The 18,066-nt window shown below is 35.1% G+C and overlaps 1 protein-coding gene across 27 annotated transcripts in view; it reads left to right on the top strand.

The window, feature by feature from the left end:
* The window catches only part of Nrxn1 (neurexin 1), a 1,203,268-nt gene that overhangs the window by 113,434 nt on the left and 1,071,768 nt on the right, over positions 1-18,066 (top strand). For 10 of the 27 annotated variants that reach the window (XM_055619661.1, XM_055619802.1, XM_055619732.1 and 7 more), the window contains exons 3-4: positions 6,840-6,869; positions 9,931-9,960. The exons of 7 other annotated variants lie outside the window; for them this stretch is intronic. In XM_055619661.1, coding sequence (XP_055475636.1) covers positions 6,840-6,869; positions 9,931-9,960 — 60 coding nt within the window. Of the gene's footprint in view, positions 1-6,768; positions 6,787-6,839; positions 6,870-9,930; positions 10,014-18,066 lie in introns of those variants that run through there. 10 more of the 27 variants (XM_055619811.1, XM_055619741.1, XM_055619693.1 and 7 more) reach the window with 4 other exon arrangements.

The raw sequence follows: 18,066 nt of genomic DNA, 5'->3' as shown, positions 1-18,066 counted from the left end.
TTGAAAAAGATGATTTCATATGTTTAAACCTCAGGTCATTGTAGTCTAAATGATTTTAATTTCTGGAACATGGAGGAGCTCTTCACACCTGTTTTCTTCTTGTGTAAATAATCTACACTGAAAAGATCATTAAATATTTGTTGTTTTATTAGCAATGTTTTAGTCTAAGTGGAGAGTTTCTGGGAAATTTTAAATCTGATCTACTTAACCAGAAACAAAACACATTTCAATGCATTTCAGTGCTTTCTACAAAAATTTAACATTAACCATAAATGCTAGTACTTGCAAATATCTTGAATCTTTTACAAGAAGCAATATGAGTAACTAAAAGTTCTGAGCAGTTTAAAGAGTACTTTTATTATTCAGTGTATTTTCTTTTTAAAGTAGTTAATAAATGTGTAAAACTATTATTGAACTTAAACTAACAGCTTGAAACACCTTTTACTTGAAATACATTCTGGTTTTCTGTACATACAAAATATTTAATTGGTTTGTCAGTCACATTACATAAACAGCTTATTTTATGTAATATATGTAAATTTAATTTGTTACCCACTAAATTTAGATTTCTTTTTATAATATAGTTTAGTCATGCTTTATGCAAACTTCTCTGAATTTCATCACAAAATTCTTCTGCTTTTTCTCAGAAAAATCAAAGAGATGTTTTTGGGCTGTTCTAAGAAGCCAAGTCTAGACAAGTAGTCATTTTAACATGTCTGAAAAATCTCTGTGGTAGTGACTTCTGAACAACAACAAAACCTGTCTATCTCAGAGATAGATATGTCTCCTTTAGAAGAGGAAGGGTGTTAGCATACTAGTCTTTTATTTATGTTTCTTTTATCTTTTTCTCCCTACTCCACCCCAATCTCTTCCAACACCCCAACATAAAGGTTAGTGGGAGAAGGGGCATAGTTCTTTCTTAGCTGCTTACTTCCCACTGATTAGGGCTGCCAGGTTTCTTGGAGCCAGTCTAATCCTTGTTTCAGGAGATCTTCAACTTCTTCTCGCACAACAGCAACAAGAAGCAGCAAGGAGGAAGCAGGAGCAGTTTTATTCTTTTTCTGAGCTCCTTTCTTGGCTCTGGCATTTATTCTCTTTTCAGAGCCTTCAGTATTAAACTATCGGCAGCTGGCAAAGAGCTCCTCTCAGAGCCCACATGAGACAAATAGTCTGCTGCTGTGGACCATCTGAATCATCTCCACATCCCACACCTGAGACCAAAACAAAAACATGTTTATATCCACAACAGAAGGGTCAGCCTCCTTTAGTGGAATTTATTTTCTATGTCAACAATGCAAAAATTAGAATACACTGTTCAGTGTTCTCTACAACAGACATACAGGCCAAAATACTGCTATTGATCTGTTTGTAGAGAAACCTACATTAAGCACTGGAATCCCAGGTGTATCCAGAAACATGGACAGGTATATTCAAAAGTAACTCTAACTCTGGTCCCAGAACTTCTGTCTTACTTCAGACTCTCAGGAGGGCAGACTCATGCATGGATGCTTTGGGGAACATTCTGCTCAATGTCAATCCCATACGAGGAAGCACTTTTTACTCAGAATGTAGTTCCTGCATGGCTAAATGCCTTAAATAAGTGTGTTCATCACCATCTTATGCAATGGCTCATTCCTAAGTTCAATTCCTGAGATGAATGTGGAAATATTAAGCGTGAAATCTCTGTGTATATCAAAACTAAAAGTAAAAGTTTTCAAAAATATTTGTGATAGCCTCTCATGTACAGAAATTACTTTATAATGTAGGAGTCCTTGTCTATGTTTTATAGTATGTTGACCAGTCATTGAGAAATTCTCAGAGATTTCTCAAAAAGCATCAGTACCAGGACAGGCTAAAATGCTCCTCTTCTTTCTGTTGTCCTTGCTCTGCCCACCCCGCCCCAACCCCCCGCATTCCTGAGAACATTTTGAATTAAATATACAAGTCTTCCTAATTTCCAAAAAACGTTAGAAATCCTGAGATAATCTCTCTACAGATGCATTTGATCTAGACATAGCTCCCCTTTCACTCCTGAGCAGTGAAAAAGCTGCCTGCCTCAACTCAAAACTGGCTGCATTCATGCCTCCAGGATCAGGACTCAGAGCAGGCTAGTGGTAGAACCTTAGACTCTCATTTGGGAGGTTTTGGAACAGGAGTTGAGGTCATCTGTTTAAAAAAATGCTCTGTAATTTGCCTGATTCTTGCCCAGATCTGATTCTTTCCTTTTCTAAGTGTCCATAATAGACCTTTATGCTTTGTTTTCTGTTTGAGCCTCCTCTTGCTCCCAGCCAGTGTTTCTCTTCCTCTGGCTGAGTGCCGCATAAATCTACAATTTCAGTGATTCCCTCCATTTCCTGGTCCTTGAAGTATCCTCAGACTATTGAGATTTTCTAAAGGCTTTCATTGCCAACACTAAAAGAAAAAAAAATAAATAAATAAAAGCCAACCAAAGCTTCATCCTGTGCCACCATGGGAACCAGGCCCTTCCATCCTGGCATTCAGTCCCTGCAGCAAAGGATAAAATCTTAAGAAACAGTATAAGGAGCTAGAAAATGAGAGGCTAGATGCTCCGGATGCATTGAAAGGACCAGGACATAGAACTGTAGTTTTATCGCTATCACTGGTACCAGTGTTGTATTTGAGGGAATAATTGTTACCTTAGTTGTGCTGGTTTGATGGAAGAGAAAGGGAATTAAGGACAGTGAAGGGAGTCAGTCACAGGCAACTGAAAGAAAAGGAAGAAAACCAAAGTGCAGATGGGAATACACTGGGTGATCCCTGGTAGCTTCATTGGCAAAATCTCAAGGTCTGCAGTGGCACACAAACTGACCACTGCTGCACATTTAGATGAGGACTCACGTAATAGTCAACATAGTGGTTGGTTATACCAAAAAGTGCTATTTATGACATTTTATTTCGAACTTTGCTCAGCAGAATTGAGTTCCTCATGGCGGGGGTGGGGGGTGTACACTGAAACAAATACATTCACTTTTCTATTTATTTTTCTTTTTTCTAGATGCATCGACTTAGGATTAAGTGCAGAAACTATTACTGGAGATTTTTAGGCCAGAAGTTCAGCTTCTCCACCTACACCATGAGGCCGATTATAGACCAGTAATGGTTTAAAAAACAAACAAACAAACAAAAAAAAAGCAATGAAAGGCTCTAGTATTACCAAGCCCATTTTAGGAATGCTGACATGAACTGTAGGTTCAGTAGCAGGCAAGAGATATGCATAATTACGTAATCCTTGTCAATGTGTGGTCCTACTAAGGTCCATGGTTCCCTCAGCTCCTGTTTCTCAAGGTGTTTCATTAAACTGCTAATCATTGCCATCACCTGTGGAAATCCTCTGGTTTCTGCACAGTGACTTCTTTAGTTCCAGGATGCTGTCTCACCATGGTGAAGAATTGCCTACACTTGGGTGGGTGTTGGTAGTGGAGAAGAGTGGAGTTGGGGGCTTAGGAACTTGGGGGTGTGGTATCTGTCTTAGAGATTTGTTCTTCTTGGAATTCAAGGTGACTAGGATTAAGACAATGACTTACCCATGTGACTTCAGCCTTAATTAAGAATGACATATATTAGAATAAGCAGACTCATGCAGGGATGTGACCTGATCCAGAATAAAGGCGACAGACACCAAATGAAGGCTGAGAGGCCAGGTGTTCATCTTTCACTTAGTTCCTTATGGGCCCAACTAAGATCTCAAAACTATAGTAAAAGCAGCTTCTGTGTGCTATCATGATAGGCTCTTCTACTGCCCTTGCATTCTTACAAGCTAAAAGCAAAAGAAACACAGTCCAACAGCTACACATCTGCAGTAACTTGAAGCGAAACAAGCAATATTCTGCTGCTCTTCTTTATGCCAACACATAGCCACCGTTCCTAGCATGAAGGAAACTCCAATTTCCTTCCCATTTGTGTGAGGGAAGCATGGTTTAAACAAATGAACAGGGAAATTTTTTTACAAGTTTCAATTTCTGACATTTATACAGCTAGGGAATACAAAAGCAAGATTTTTGTGACAGTAATAACAGTAAAGTTGATTATTTTGAGAACTGCTCATGTACCAGTATGATTAGATCTGCAAAAATAAAAAGCCAGAGTTTTTACACATAAGAGATTTGTTCTCATTTGATAAGGTCTACAGGTAAGGCCAGGTGGCTCGCTTTCTACTTCCCATTAAACCAAAATAAACTGCTATCCTTGTGCACTGCAGCTTGCCATAACTCAGGAACTCAGTTATTCTCTGCTGCTCAAACCCAACAGCATTTGTTTGCATAACAGTATACACACACTTACTGACGCTGGAAAGAAAAAAAAAAATTTTTTTTTCTTATAATTCAGCATCTACTGTCTCATGTAAGAACAAGCTAGAATGCTAGAGGAAGAAAAAATGCAGAGAGATGGATTGAGCACTATAACTTAGTGTGGCTGCTACATTGTGAAATAATGGATGGTCTAGCCTCAGGTCAACAAATTTTAACTATCATAGTAAGCACATGGACTCCAGAGTGTAGTATAGAAGGGAAGGAGAAGAGAGAAGGTTGGGATTTTATTTTCTTTTTTCCAGTTTTATTTTATTTTGTTTGTTTGTTCAGCATGTACACAGGCATGCATGAGTGAGTGTGTGTGTGTGTGTGTGTGTGTGTATGTTTCACTGTTATTAAATTTGAAAATTATATAGACTTAAGACAAGACTGATTAGCCATCTTTCTTCTGCATGCTTTAAGTGAAATTAATATATCCCCTTATATTTTGCCCTAATGTCTTAGCTCTTTGGAAAACCCAAATATTCTGAGACAAATTTTCTTAATATATACAGGTCAGGATTGCCTGTACATTGGGTCTGACTTGAATTTACACACCAGACTCCTCTCAGTTAAGCATATTTTCTCTCTCAGTAGGAATGGACAAAATCTAAATGCCAGGACAGGATACACATAAGCACCTTTGGGCCTTTTCCTCTCCTAACAGTAAAAGACAACGTCCTTTGTGGACGGAGCCAGTGACCCTAACATCAGTCACTACTGTGTGCTTTCTTCTTTTCCTTACAGCAATCCAATGATATCAGAATTTATCAGTGATATCAGATTCTCCTCAGAATTTAAAGTTCTATTTTATTTTATGAAGGCACTGAGAAATCATTGAAAAACACCTTAAATAGCAAGTAAGTTTCTGGAGGCACTAGCATATATCATAAACATTATAGTTATTTGTATATTTCCAATATAAAGCAGTAAAATAACATTTAAATATTTGTGCATACATCATGTGAGAATTCCTATTCATAAGTAATGAATTCAGTCGATTTATTTAATAAATTAAAAACAAAATATTTTAAAAACATAGCAAATGTTTGAATTTTTAAAAATGTTTCTTTCAAAATAAACTGTAGCAAATCAAGTATTGCCTGAAAATGTGGTCCAATTAATCAGTGAATGGGTGGCTCAATATTAAAATGTATTAACACACCGTGTATTTCAGTTTTTAGTTATATTATTCAAGCAACATTATGAATCTAAGTTCATTGATCATGTCATCCACTGGAAAAGAAACATTTAAACTTATAAGTGACACATTTACTCAGTTTTGTCCTCAGATTACTATGTGCATGTTGCTTTAATTTTTAGACTACTTGTGTTTAAATGGCCCGTGGATAATGCACAGTTAATTAGACACATATAAAATATAAGTATGAGACTAGAATTTCAGTCCATATAACTAACTACTAAAATGTTTTGATAAGTATCAAGATCTGGCTTTTGCCCTGGAATCCTAAGCTGACTTCACTTCCATTTCACTCCTATCTGCCAAGTTCTATATCTCAAATAGGTGTTTTATTCCTCAGTATTATCAATTTAAACTCTGAACAGTTAAATGGGCTACATATATATTTAAAACCTGTATGTGTGTCTATGTATATATGTACATATATGAAAAAATATTTAAAATATAAAATATATGAATATCATATAGGTATGTGAAAGCACAAGAGAGCCTCTTTAAACATTAGCCTTAGCTTAACCACATTCACAGCCACATTACACAAAGAACTGCAAAGTGACAAAAACGCAAGTAGCCTGGTTTAATGCACTCTTTTGAGATAGTCAGTTTTTCTACTCGCCTTGTTTTCAACAGCATCTTAAAAATTATAGCATACTGCATTCATAATAAAACTTGACTTTGTAATTTAAAAAATAAATTATATGTATTTATATTAGCTGCATACATCCATATTGTGTTATTCTAAGGAAGTGATTAGAAGCACTCAAAAGCAAGGGACAAAGGATAACACGTTTGACAGAATAGAATAATTTTTGGTGAACTTTCAGGGCTATCGCCAATGGGCTTTTCTTTTTTAAACAGAGATCTCGAGCAATATATAGAAATAGAGCCTTTAAAATTATTTTAAAAAACAAACACACAAAAAAAACCTTTAAAATATGCCTGGAAGGGCCTTGCCAGCATGCTGAAGTAAGGCTACAGCTCACTTTACATGGAGCGCTGGAAGACTCATTAACAAACAACCCTTTGTTCAGGACCTGACTGCTATTGTGATTTTGTCTCACATCTGTAAATGACGGCAATGGGAGGGAATCAGCTCCCCCGTGGTTTTGTTTTTCCCCCTTTGAATGGCAGTGATGGAGCACTTGCATGATGTGTTTGGTGCCTTGCATGAGGAAGACATGCAAAGGCAAGGTCCAGTCTGCATGCTGCTTAATGAATGTTTTTCCTTTTCTCTCCTTCCTTGTCATGTGCTTTCAGAAGACAACAATGTGGAAGGTGGGTGCTTTCTACCTTATTCTCCAACTCCTTTTTGTTTTTCTTAATTTCAGTATCAATAGAGTACATCTCGAACACAGACGGTAAGTTGACCTTTCTGAACATCCATTGGTTTCTAGTTGTGTATCACTTTGCATATAGAACACTCTCAACCCACTAGTCTCAGGGATGAAAACCTCCTTCAGTCTTATTTCCAGTGCCTGATATATTTCAGCAGCCTGTACGAGCCTTAGAATACTTAATGCTGTGTTCTGTATGGAAAAACGATACAGTCCTTCTTCCTTTGTTTTGAAAAAGAAAGTGTTTTTTTGCAGTTTCCTACAGAGTGCATGAACCTGTTTCTTTCCTTCCTTCCTTTCTTCATTCCTTCCTTCCTTCCTTCCTTCCTTCCTTCCTTCCTTCCTTCCTTCCTTCCTTCCTTTCTTCCTTCCTTTTCTTTTGTAGAGCAAAGTTGGAAATATTTACTATTCTGTCATTTTACCTTCCTTGGATTTTTTTTCAAATGATTTACATTACAAAATAACAGAGAAAACACTGAGATAAGTAAAAGGCATATATTTAGATTGAAATACAAGTCATTAACAGTGGAAATGAAAGCTCACAGCTCTAACATAAGATCATGGGTAAGTATATTTCTAACATTTAGTATGTGTTAAAACTATGATAACTGATTCAAGTATTTTTAGAAAAATCTCAGTCATGGAATTTTGAAGAAGTTTTGTATTTTTGCCAAATATTTCTACAAATATTTCTCAACATTTTATTGTTAAAAAACTTGAGTGAAATAGGCACAATGCTACCAACCAGATCTTGAAAAGATAAACACACAAAAACCATTAGCTGCTGCAGAAGACCAGACAAAGTAAAGTTTTTCATCATTTCATGCACATTTTTAAAAAATGGTCTTTCAGTATAGATCAGACTGTAGAGAGGCTGTCCTCAAACTCATAGACATCCACCTTCCTTTACCTCCTGAGTGGAACCGCACCTGGATAGCTCATGTTATATAATCACAGCATTAATAGTTGCAGGTAATGTGAACATGGGTCAGGCGATGGTATTTAACATCATTTACTTAGCTGCTACCGTTTGAAATGCAGTATTTCTATACAAATAGCTGCATTTCTTCAGATGAAAGATTTCTTGCAAAATGGCTACAGTGAAAGTGACATTACCACAACTGAGGAGACTAAGAAACTATTTTTCTTGGAAAAGAAGACTTCATTTTAATACATTGATCACTAGCAAGGTCAGCATCAAAGTTGTGATGCTGATCAAAGTTGTGACTTTCATGGACAATACTTATTGCTAAACTGTTCTGATATTTAAGCAAAATAGATGGAAACTTCTAAAGAAACCATATATCATTTTCTGCAAATACTGGCTTTGTATATTCTGATTTTTTTTGTTCCATAATTTTAATTGTATGAACATATGCTTATCTTCATTAATTGAATTTGAACGTTGTACAAAATTCTTCTGCATTGTAAACCATTTTGTAAAATATTCATTCCCCCCCATTTTTTTAATCTGTAAGGTGCTTTAAAATCAACCAGTTTAGTATGATAAGATATTCAGAATATAACCCCCTAATCTGTTGTAATAAAGTTATTAAATCATAGTTTTAATGTCTCTGTTTACAATGTGACTTTAAGAATACAGCCAGTCTTCTTTTTAGAGGCAGTAATGTAGCAGGAGGAAAAGAAGTCTTTGCAGATTTTTTTTTTTTTTTTAGTGCAGTGTCAAAGCCACCACATGTGTCCAAGTATCTTTTCTAAAATTTAGGTCTCCATAAAACTTAGATCTTAAGGGAGATAATTTTCTGATTATCTGAAGAAATTAACCTCTTCTTTACCATGTAAAGCACAGAATTAATCACCATATAAAATATTTTATTTGCTTTTATGATTATTTTGTTGAAATTACTCTAGAAATACAAAGAAATACTCTTTGTAGAAACACCACACTTCATTGCTAAACAGTTTCCATATTATGTTGTGATTATGTGATGATTTTTTTCATTTACCTGCCCTACCCAGATAACAGAGTACACTTAAGAGTTTGAAAAAGCAGGTTGAGACAAGCTCACAGTTCCCAAGCTCAAAGTTTCAAATATAGCTGAAGTAGCACTAAAAGTGAAAACCAAATTCTTGAAATATAACCAGGAGTAATAGTTACATTTCTGAATGTAGGCTAAGCAACTGTGATTTATGTTTTTCAGTAAAAAGTACAGTTTTGGGCGACAAGTGAGCTGGCTAAGACAGTCCCAGAGCTGGGAGTGGTGACACCCTTGAGAGCCTGAGACATAAGGACTGTCCTTAAAGTCAGCCTTGGCTATATATTGAGAATGTGCTTCAAAACCAATGTAGTTTTTTTAGAAAAAGAGTGATTTCATGAAAAATACTTGGTGACATTATGTCTGCAGTTATAGCTTAAGTTAATAAAGGAACATGAACACCGATCAACATTTAATTAAAATGGCAAATAATTTGGATTCCCATGAAAAATTAAATGAACTTACTTAAATCTGACCCATTGTTTCTTCAAAATATGATTATGTCATAAGTTCAAGCTTTTCAACTAACCGTCTATCTTGTTTTTGCATTTGAACTTGCTACATGTGTCAGACAAGGGGACATTTTTGCACTGTCATTTCAATGTGACTAAACCCCCACCCATATTTAATTATTAAACTGCTCATTTTTTTTTAGAGAGGAAAAAGATCAGACCCAGCCCATGTTAAAGATATTCCTTTGGGTGTTTATAAAATATAATTTCATCACTGAACAATGACATGTCCTATGAGGCCAATGTTCCAAAAAAAATCTTATCAAAGGGCATGAAGGGCAGATGAACTATTTAACGGACTGGTTGGATTTTAAATCATGCTCTCATACTTTTGACAGTTCTGATACTTAGAATACACAGTGCAGAACATGCTCGTGTTTAAATTACAGTTTTATTATTCTTTGGCCCAAAGTATTCCAACCGAGGGTTGAAAGAATGTTTTTGATTTGCCTCTGTGATGCAGACATGTCTCATAAGAAGCAAAATGTCTGTCACTGAACATTTTTGTCACTGTGACAACCCTGCCTTCCCATGCTCCCTTGTTTATTGCTGACTGTGCTCTTGTTTCCCTTCAAGGTCTGGCGCACCTGATGATGGGCGACCAAGGTATGGGCTCTGCTCCTTTTCCACTCTGCTTTCAGTGTTTTCTTGTTCTGTAGCTGCTTTCAAACCATTGCTGCAAAGTATGGGCGGATGCTTGGAAACGATGTGGCTGCAAGCGAAATCCATAGCTTTTGTTGACATTTTTTTCTTAGTTTTATCTGCTTTCTGTTGGTATGATGTTGGTTCACTCCTGTGACAATCATTTCCCTCCAACCCTTGCACTGTAACATCTGCAAATAAATAAGACGGAAGTAATTGTGGTTGAAATCTTCACTTATCAGAATACACAGGAAGAGTGCTTGCAGTAAAGGAAAGCAGTCAGGAGCTAATGTCTGAAAACACCTCAGTCTAACTTGCTACATCAACTGTCCACTTTTCATCTATGCATGGCAGTTTGGGAACGTGCAGACATCTTTGGCTTTGGCTTCTAGAGTGCTTATTGTAGCATTCCATGCAATCGATACTTTTCTACCTGTGGCCATTGAGATCCTTCTTTTATGTAATCTTTTAACATGAGCATGGGCTTCCAATCCCTTGCATGTACCTGCCTTCAAAACAGGCAGAATTCTCAGAATGTATACACTGCCTTTCCATTTGTATTCAAAACATTGTTTATACTTTCTTGTCTTGTTTAATTTTCAGAGAGCAGTGCACTTACATATAGTCATAATTCTTCTTGTTGTTTTTCTCCTCTTTATTCTCTTTGTCTGGAAATCCTTTCTTCATGGACCCATTTCATCAAATGCATAGGTAAAAGTAAAGGTACTACATTATTTTGTTTCTTAGTATCATCTGTGTAGATTACAGTGTGTCTAAGTTATGCAAATGTATGTAGACCTTTGGTATTGGTAATGGGTACTGGGAGGAAGGTCTGTGTGTTAATGAATATTTATGAACTTAAGGTAAGAAAGAATCCATCAAAATATTTTTGCATTGCCTTCCTATCTCCATGTTTTGCTTTTTAGACTAATTTTTTTTTCATGTCAGTTGCTTACATAATTAGTGTGTTTAGAAATTAGCTATAGGTTGTGGTGTCAGTTCCCACATTATCATTTAATGGTAGTTAAATGATGTATGTACTAACCATAAATGTATCTTCCTCAAATATTCAACTCTGATTGAGCACACCCACCCTGTTTATTGTAACTGATGGAAGCCTCATCACCTCACAGCTCCAGGGTTGTACAACTGTAGGTTCTTCCCTTGCTGCCTGCTAAATGCCATAGAAGCACACTGACAGTATGATGGTTCCAATAGGCAGCACTGTGACGCAGACAGAGAGACAAAGAAAGCTTGCCCTTTCTTTATGCATGTCAACTTTCAGAATGTTAATAGCAGCTACAAATACCAGTGTCACTTGGTACGTCAGGCTTGAGTACTCTGACAATGTAGATTAAAAATCAGAAGAAACATGTTTAAGTCACTATTTAGATCCATCTACATTGGTTTAGTATTGTCATTACTATGTGCTATATACTATGCACTATGAACTACATACTAAGTAAGCGACTCACATTCCTGGCAAATATTTAAAATGGCCTTTGTTGTTTTAAATTGTGTAACAGTTAATATTCTCATGGTCTCTAATCCTACATTATCATCCTTGAAAACAGGAATATGCCCTTTCCTTGAATAAATAAATCTTTCTTATGCGCTAAAAGTTAACATATTAACTAGAATGAGAGTTCACAGTTCTACCTTCTTGCATTTGTATCATCTAGCAGGACACCTGCTTCAAAAAAACCATTTGAACATGAGCCAAAACACTAAGTAAGAAATAACATTTAAGTTTAAATTTGTAAAATAGGCTTTAGAAACACATGTTTGGATTCTGCCAAGTCAGAAGCATGCCTGTCTCAGCTTTGCTTGGATGGCCATTTCCAGAGTCTGTAGTTACTGTGTCAATGGCAGCATCATGACGTCTCTCAAAGATTTTGTGACTTATTGGGGGTATTTCAGAAGCCCATTTGCCTGAGATCAACTTCCCACTGACAGATAACTCCAGTGTGTGTGTTCCAAATGTCCTATGTATTGTTGTTCTGTATGTGGATGCAGGGTTTGAGATCACATGTAAGAAAGTGTGTTTCGATTTCTTGTTAGTAAAATAGTTTGTACCTCTGTATGGATATATTTCTAAGAATGTATAAACATAAATTTTAAGTATATACACTCATCCATTATACTCTGAAAAAGTATCTTTTAATAACTCGAAGTACTTTGTCAATTATATAACTAGTCATATGGAATACTTTATTTTTATATATGTTTGTATCTATTGGGTGTAATTAAGGTGAGTTTGCCGCTTCCGTCTTACTATGTCAGGCTCAAATGTTTCTCTTTGTATGTTTAACAGACCTTTATTTTTCATTTCATGACTTTTTATCAAAATTTGTTCCCTAATGCAAAACTACAGATGAAAAGATTTGATTTTTCTATTTCTTCTTTTAAAAAAGACCATTGGTATCAGATGATTTTCAATATCAGAACAGTTGCTATTACTATTTTAGATACATAAAGATGAAGAAAAGCTTTGTCAGTGAATCAGTGAATTTAACAAATTACTTTCTAGGCAGAAAGAATGTGACTGTCATGGCAGCATAGTAAGCCTGTCAACATACCACATGAATGAGTTAGTATACAGGACAGAACTTAAGAGATCAGCAAAATATATAGAAATTCAACAAAGGTAAGGATAGCATGAATGCAGGTCAGTGTATTTCTGCCTTAAGAGCTTTTGAAATGAACCTCTTCAAACTAATATCTTTTTGTGCCAGTACCCAGAAGCAAAATTGAATTCAAGAACGTCAGTCATAATTGTTGTTTTGATTTTTTCTGTGTGAATTTCTAATATTCACAGAAGCCAGAGCCCAGTTAGCGTTGAATATATTTCATTTAATGAAGGTAATAAATAAAGATGAAGTGAAAAGGAGAACTGTGTGGATAAGTCTCTTCATCCTCCCGATTTCTTCCCCCAGAAGGTAGCACTGGACTCCCTTTCTGATGGACCCTTCCCAAGTGGATGTGGACCCTGACCTCTTCCATCTCATTCTGAGTTTGGAATCTGCAAAATATTTTGCCATTATGGGTATGACAAAAATGGCTAAGGCAGATGAATACACGTTAGGGATTTGACTTGTATGATGGGAGAATCATGATGAGTGAAATAAAATCTTTCTCTTCATGGTGCATTGTACATAGTTTTTTTTTTAGTTTGTTATCGTGTTTGAAACTTTAGATTCAACAACTTAAATTTGTGTCTTATGATTTGTAAATAGAAATGTGTCACTTTTAGTTAAATATAATTAAGAATAAACTCCATTTTAATGAAGGATAGCTTTCTTTTGGAGAGCTCATGCAATGCCCAGAGCAAGTGTAACTGCTCCTGGCTGTATGTGGCTCCAAATATTCTTCAGGGAATAGTTTGTTGTCTTTGCTTTTACATTTCTTCAGTTGACAATTATCAAAGATATTATTTTTAGCATCACTAATAACTCCACTTTATTCTGTTTTCACTTTGAATCTTAACTTAGCAACTTCCCTTGAAATTTAGTATTTTCCTTCTCTCTCTGCATGTGTGTGTTTACGCACCAGTGCACACGCTTGCACATGCATATGGATGTGCAATTTATTCAATATTGTGTGTGTCTTCGTATAATTGTTCATATCATTTCAACATTTGTTTATTTTTTAATTTACTTATTTAGATTTTGCTCTAATAGATTTCTGAGAAAAATGAGTAACTTTAAATCAAGAAATATAGCAGTGAATTATACATGCAAATCCAGCCATAATTGCTGGTCACTGGCTGAGGGGAAGAGGATAATTATTACCTACTTACATGTTGATGCTTTGAAGAAAGTTCTGTATTTTCTTTCACAGCATATAATTGTAATTATGCATTTATATCTTCTGTTCTATTTCATGTTGCCTTTTTCTTAGTAGAGTGGAAGCTCCAAGAGGGCAGGCAATTCATGTTTCTTGTTGACCATTGAATCTCAAGGTCATTTTTTTCTTATTGTATCTTGAATTTGCCATTTTCATTTTTATGCTATTTTCAGTGTATACAGTCTGCCACCTTGGACTATAAGGAGAATGGGTCAAAGTAGATAAAGTAAAAAATAAAAGGGATAAAAAATTTTAGGTAACCAAGAGAAACTAGCAAAATGTTATACAGAATATGTTTGTCTCTTCTCTAAACTTTTGTTTCTCTTTTAACATTCATCCCAAGCTGCTATAAGTCTACCTAGTAATGCATCATACTGACAGAATTTCCATTTGCCGTTGCATACCCAACAGTGGATCGCTAAAGAAAAATAGAATCAAGGTATTTTGGTATTTAGTTCTCATGGTCTTCATACTTAGAAGAACTACAGGTAGCTCATGGTGGCTTGAAAAGAAAAATTCATTTTTCTCTAGGGATGAGCCCCCAGATATGGTTTCAATTTTCTTTGTATTTTTATTTTTATTAATTATAGTTTATTCTCTTTGTATCCCCCATGTTTTCAAATTTTAAATGTCATTTACTGACACAGGGAAAAATAACCAAATTTGATTTTGAAACATTCTATTAATGAGAAAACAGGTATTTTACTTCTGTGAAATTCAGCTCTATAGTATGATTGTCTTTGTAATTTCATCCAGATTTTTCTAATTTCCTTAATTCCAATGAGCCATAAATCGGGAGTATTAAGCTGTTGGAAAAGTCAAATTGAAGTCTTATATAATGATATACATATATTTGGTGTCATATAAATAAAAATCCTACACCATGTATGTAAATAATTTGAATCTATCAAATAAAATTTTATTATTTGATTATGCATGATCCCAGATGTTTACACAAGGCCAAAGTTCTTTTAGTAAAACAATGAAATGTGTTCACATATTTTAAAAATATATTATACCTATAGTATTATTGACATTAGTATTAGTTATCAAATCAGAATCAATCCTAAGTAAAATCAAAACAAAATTTTTCAAAATGAATACCTGATCTCCTTAAAAATTGAAAACAGCATTCAATATTGTACTGTTTTAAAACAATCTGTAATATCATGTCATGATATTCTATTAAGTGTACTCTTAAAATAAATTTAATACTATTACAATGTAGAGGCAATTCTCTCTCTCTCTCTCTTTTGTCAGACTGCTAAAACAAAGTGCCACAGATTAGGTTAGATTCTAAACAGAAATTCATTTGTCACAGTGCAAGAGCATTCGTTGTGTGGTGAGGGCTGCCCACTGGCTATGAAACAACTTCTTTTTGTGTCCTCAAGAGCTGAAAACTAACAATGGGGTACCTTTGTATTAGACAAAAACCCTATTCGGGAGGGATCCTTGCTTGTAACCCAATAGCGTCACTAAATTCTTGCTGTGTACATCACCAATTCCAACAAGTAACTTCTGGGGAGACACTCGCCTTCAAACCTAACAATTTCCACGTTTTTGTTGTTGTTACCGTCTCTAAGCTCTTCTTTGCCTCAGAGGAACGCTGTGCTCGACTTCTGTTCACCAGCACTCTGATGTGCGTGTGCTTTTAGAACTTCTAAATATATTTGACTGTGGCCTCAGTTGTCCAATTCAATTATAAGATAATCATACTTTATTTTGTATAGATCCTTAAGTCGCACTTTCTCCTTCAGCTCCCTAATATTAAGCAATCTCCACTGCTTAGAAGAATGTGTGGCGTGATATAATCTTATTTTATTGAAATTTTGTTTGTTTGTTTTATATGTGTAAGATAAGGCATTAATTGTCTTCGGCTGTCTGTCACTGTAGCTGCTGCCATTGCAAGTCAGGATCTTTTTTATTCACAGCCACAGAACTGGAAAACAGCAGAATTTTAAATGTCCACTTGGTCCATATGGGCAGCAGAGGAGGTCTCTGACCACTCAGTGTGGCCTTTCAACTAATCTTTATTTTAATGTCCATCAGCTCAGTGTCCAGTTAATGCAAGTCACTTTAAGAAAATGTATTTGTTTGTTATTTCTATGAATTAACATATTTTGTGTTTCTAAATAGTAAATCTCAACTGTTTTCATTCTCTGTAATATTGGTCGACACAGAGAATTTCCCATGTCTTTATGAATTCTGTTCATATTTAAATGCTGATCACATCAGAATTTTACTAGACTTACAGAAGATTAACCACTGTTCATGGAATACACAAGAAAATTGACATGCTATTTATGGAAAGAAGTTGGACAACTAGAAAATTTCATGCTTTCTTGAAAAATGCTGCAAACCACATTTAAATATTGACATAGTGAATTTTAAAAGAATATTCTCTCTTCTAAAATTATCAAATTTATTGAACTAAAAATCAGTTTTGTTCATCTCAATATTTTTAACCAACTCATTTAGGATAGAGGGACTTTCTTTGTAAATAAAACTGCAGATAGATCAGATTTTTAATAACTATAATTTTATATGAAATAAAACTATATAATTTCTCATAGTAGTTAATATAAACATGACTTTAAATCTTGTGGAATCTATGGGCAAAGAAAATTAGAAATCAACTTAAAAGCAAAGGTAGAACTCAGTGTCGAGGGAGATCATACTTATCATGATATGGGAAACTTTGTGAACCAAACTGAAATAGTTGATACAAAGTGAGCCTTATGGACACATCAAAGATTTTCTTCCAATTATATACTAAATAATTATGAATTTGGTCTTTGTCTGATTTTTTCCAAGATAAAGGAAGGAAGGAAACTGGTGCAAAACATTGTCCATTTAACCTGGAGGCGGTTATACTGTGGTGGGTAAGAGTCCTGGATTCCCAAACCTGGGGTTAGACTCCATATTCATTCTTCCTGATCTTCAGTAAATTCCTTAGCCTTTGGATCAGGCCCTCAGGAGGCTGAAGCACACGGATTGCCATGCGTTCCGGGACAGCCTGAGGTACACTGTAATTCCCTATTCAAAACAAATCCACAAAAAACATCATCTAAAAAAAGAACAAACAATCCACAAAATTTTAACTTCATGTATCTAAATTTTAAGATTTGTAATATGGAGATTACAATTTGTAACTGCAGAGCTTAGGGCCACTTATAAAAAATCCACACCTGAAGGTGATGACAGGTTGCAATTGTGCTTATGGCAAGAACAGAAAAAAATATCATATCCACTTGAATTAAATGAGTTTTGAAAATGAATGATCCATAATCATAAGCTTATCAAACATGGTACCATTGTTTTACTATCTACTTACCACATATGTATACCCTATCATTATTTATGATTGTGAAATTAATTTACATTGTAATAATCTGAATTTGAGCATCCTAGTGGCCCAGAGTACAGAAAGCATATGCAAAAAAGGGTTAGATGCTGATGCCTCTATAATTCTCAGCATTTGTTTAAAAATGGACAGACAGATTGGCCAGTTCGTAAACTTCTATTTTTAAATTTTACTTGGAAATGAATTTTGGTGTTTTGAAGAACACTAATTTTCAATGTTTGTCTTTTTTTTTTTCTTTTTTTCCTTCCTTTCTTCCTGGACAAAGCCAAACCAAAACAATAACAACAACAGAACCCCCAAAGAACAATAAAAGCAGAGGTCTTCTCATTGGATTAGTAGGATACAGAGAACTCGAGGGACCTTTAACCTTTGTGTTTCCTGTTTCATATAGGAGGCCTTTGGGAATTTAGGAACTATTTGAAAGCTTTTTCTATAAGAGTGATAGTCAAAGGTTTACTTTAAAATTCTCATGCTCATCAGTTTTAAATGAGTATTTCTTTAAGGCTTCAATTCTTCCTTGTATATCCCCATTATTGCAAAGGTAAGAGAGGTGGCCTCTGGAAGCTGAGTTTCTAAATAATTTGTTTCTTTGTTTCAGGAAATATCCTTTGATAATTTGTGGTAGAAAAATGAAGTTGATCTCATTTTTTTCAAGAAGTTTAGGTTGTGCTTCTCACTCAAAGAAGTAAGATTTCTCATGTAGAAGTTCTCAGCTACCTATTCTGCAGGGACTTTCCTAGAGATGATTAATGATACATGTTAATCTGGATGATTGGTTAAGTGTTCAGATCTGCAGATATAGAAACTGAACTGATGAACAATAATGGTAAGAATTCTCCAAATTAAAAACATGAACAAAA

Source organism: Psammomys obesus, unplaced genomic scaffold (assembly GCF_907164565.1).
Source record: "Psammomys obesus unplaced genomic scaffold, mPsaObe1.curated_primary_1811, whole genome shotgun sequence".
In the NCBI taxonomy this organism is placed as follows: Eukaryota; Metazoa; Chordata; class Mammalia; order Rodentia; family Muridae; genus Psammomys; species Psammomys obesus.
The sequence above is the reverse complement of the archived record's forward strand: the minus strand, read 5'-3'. Positions and strand labels throughout refer to the sequence as shown.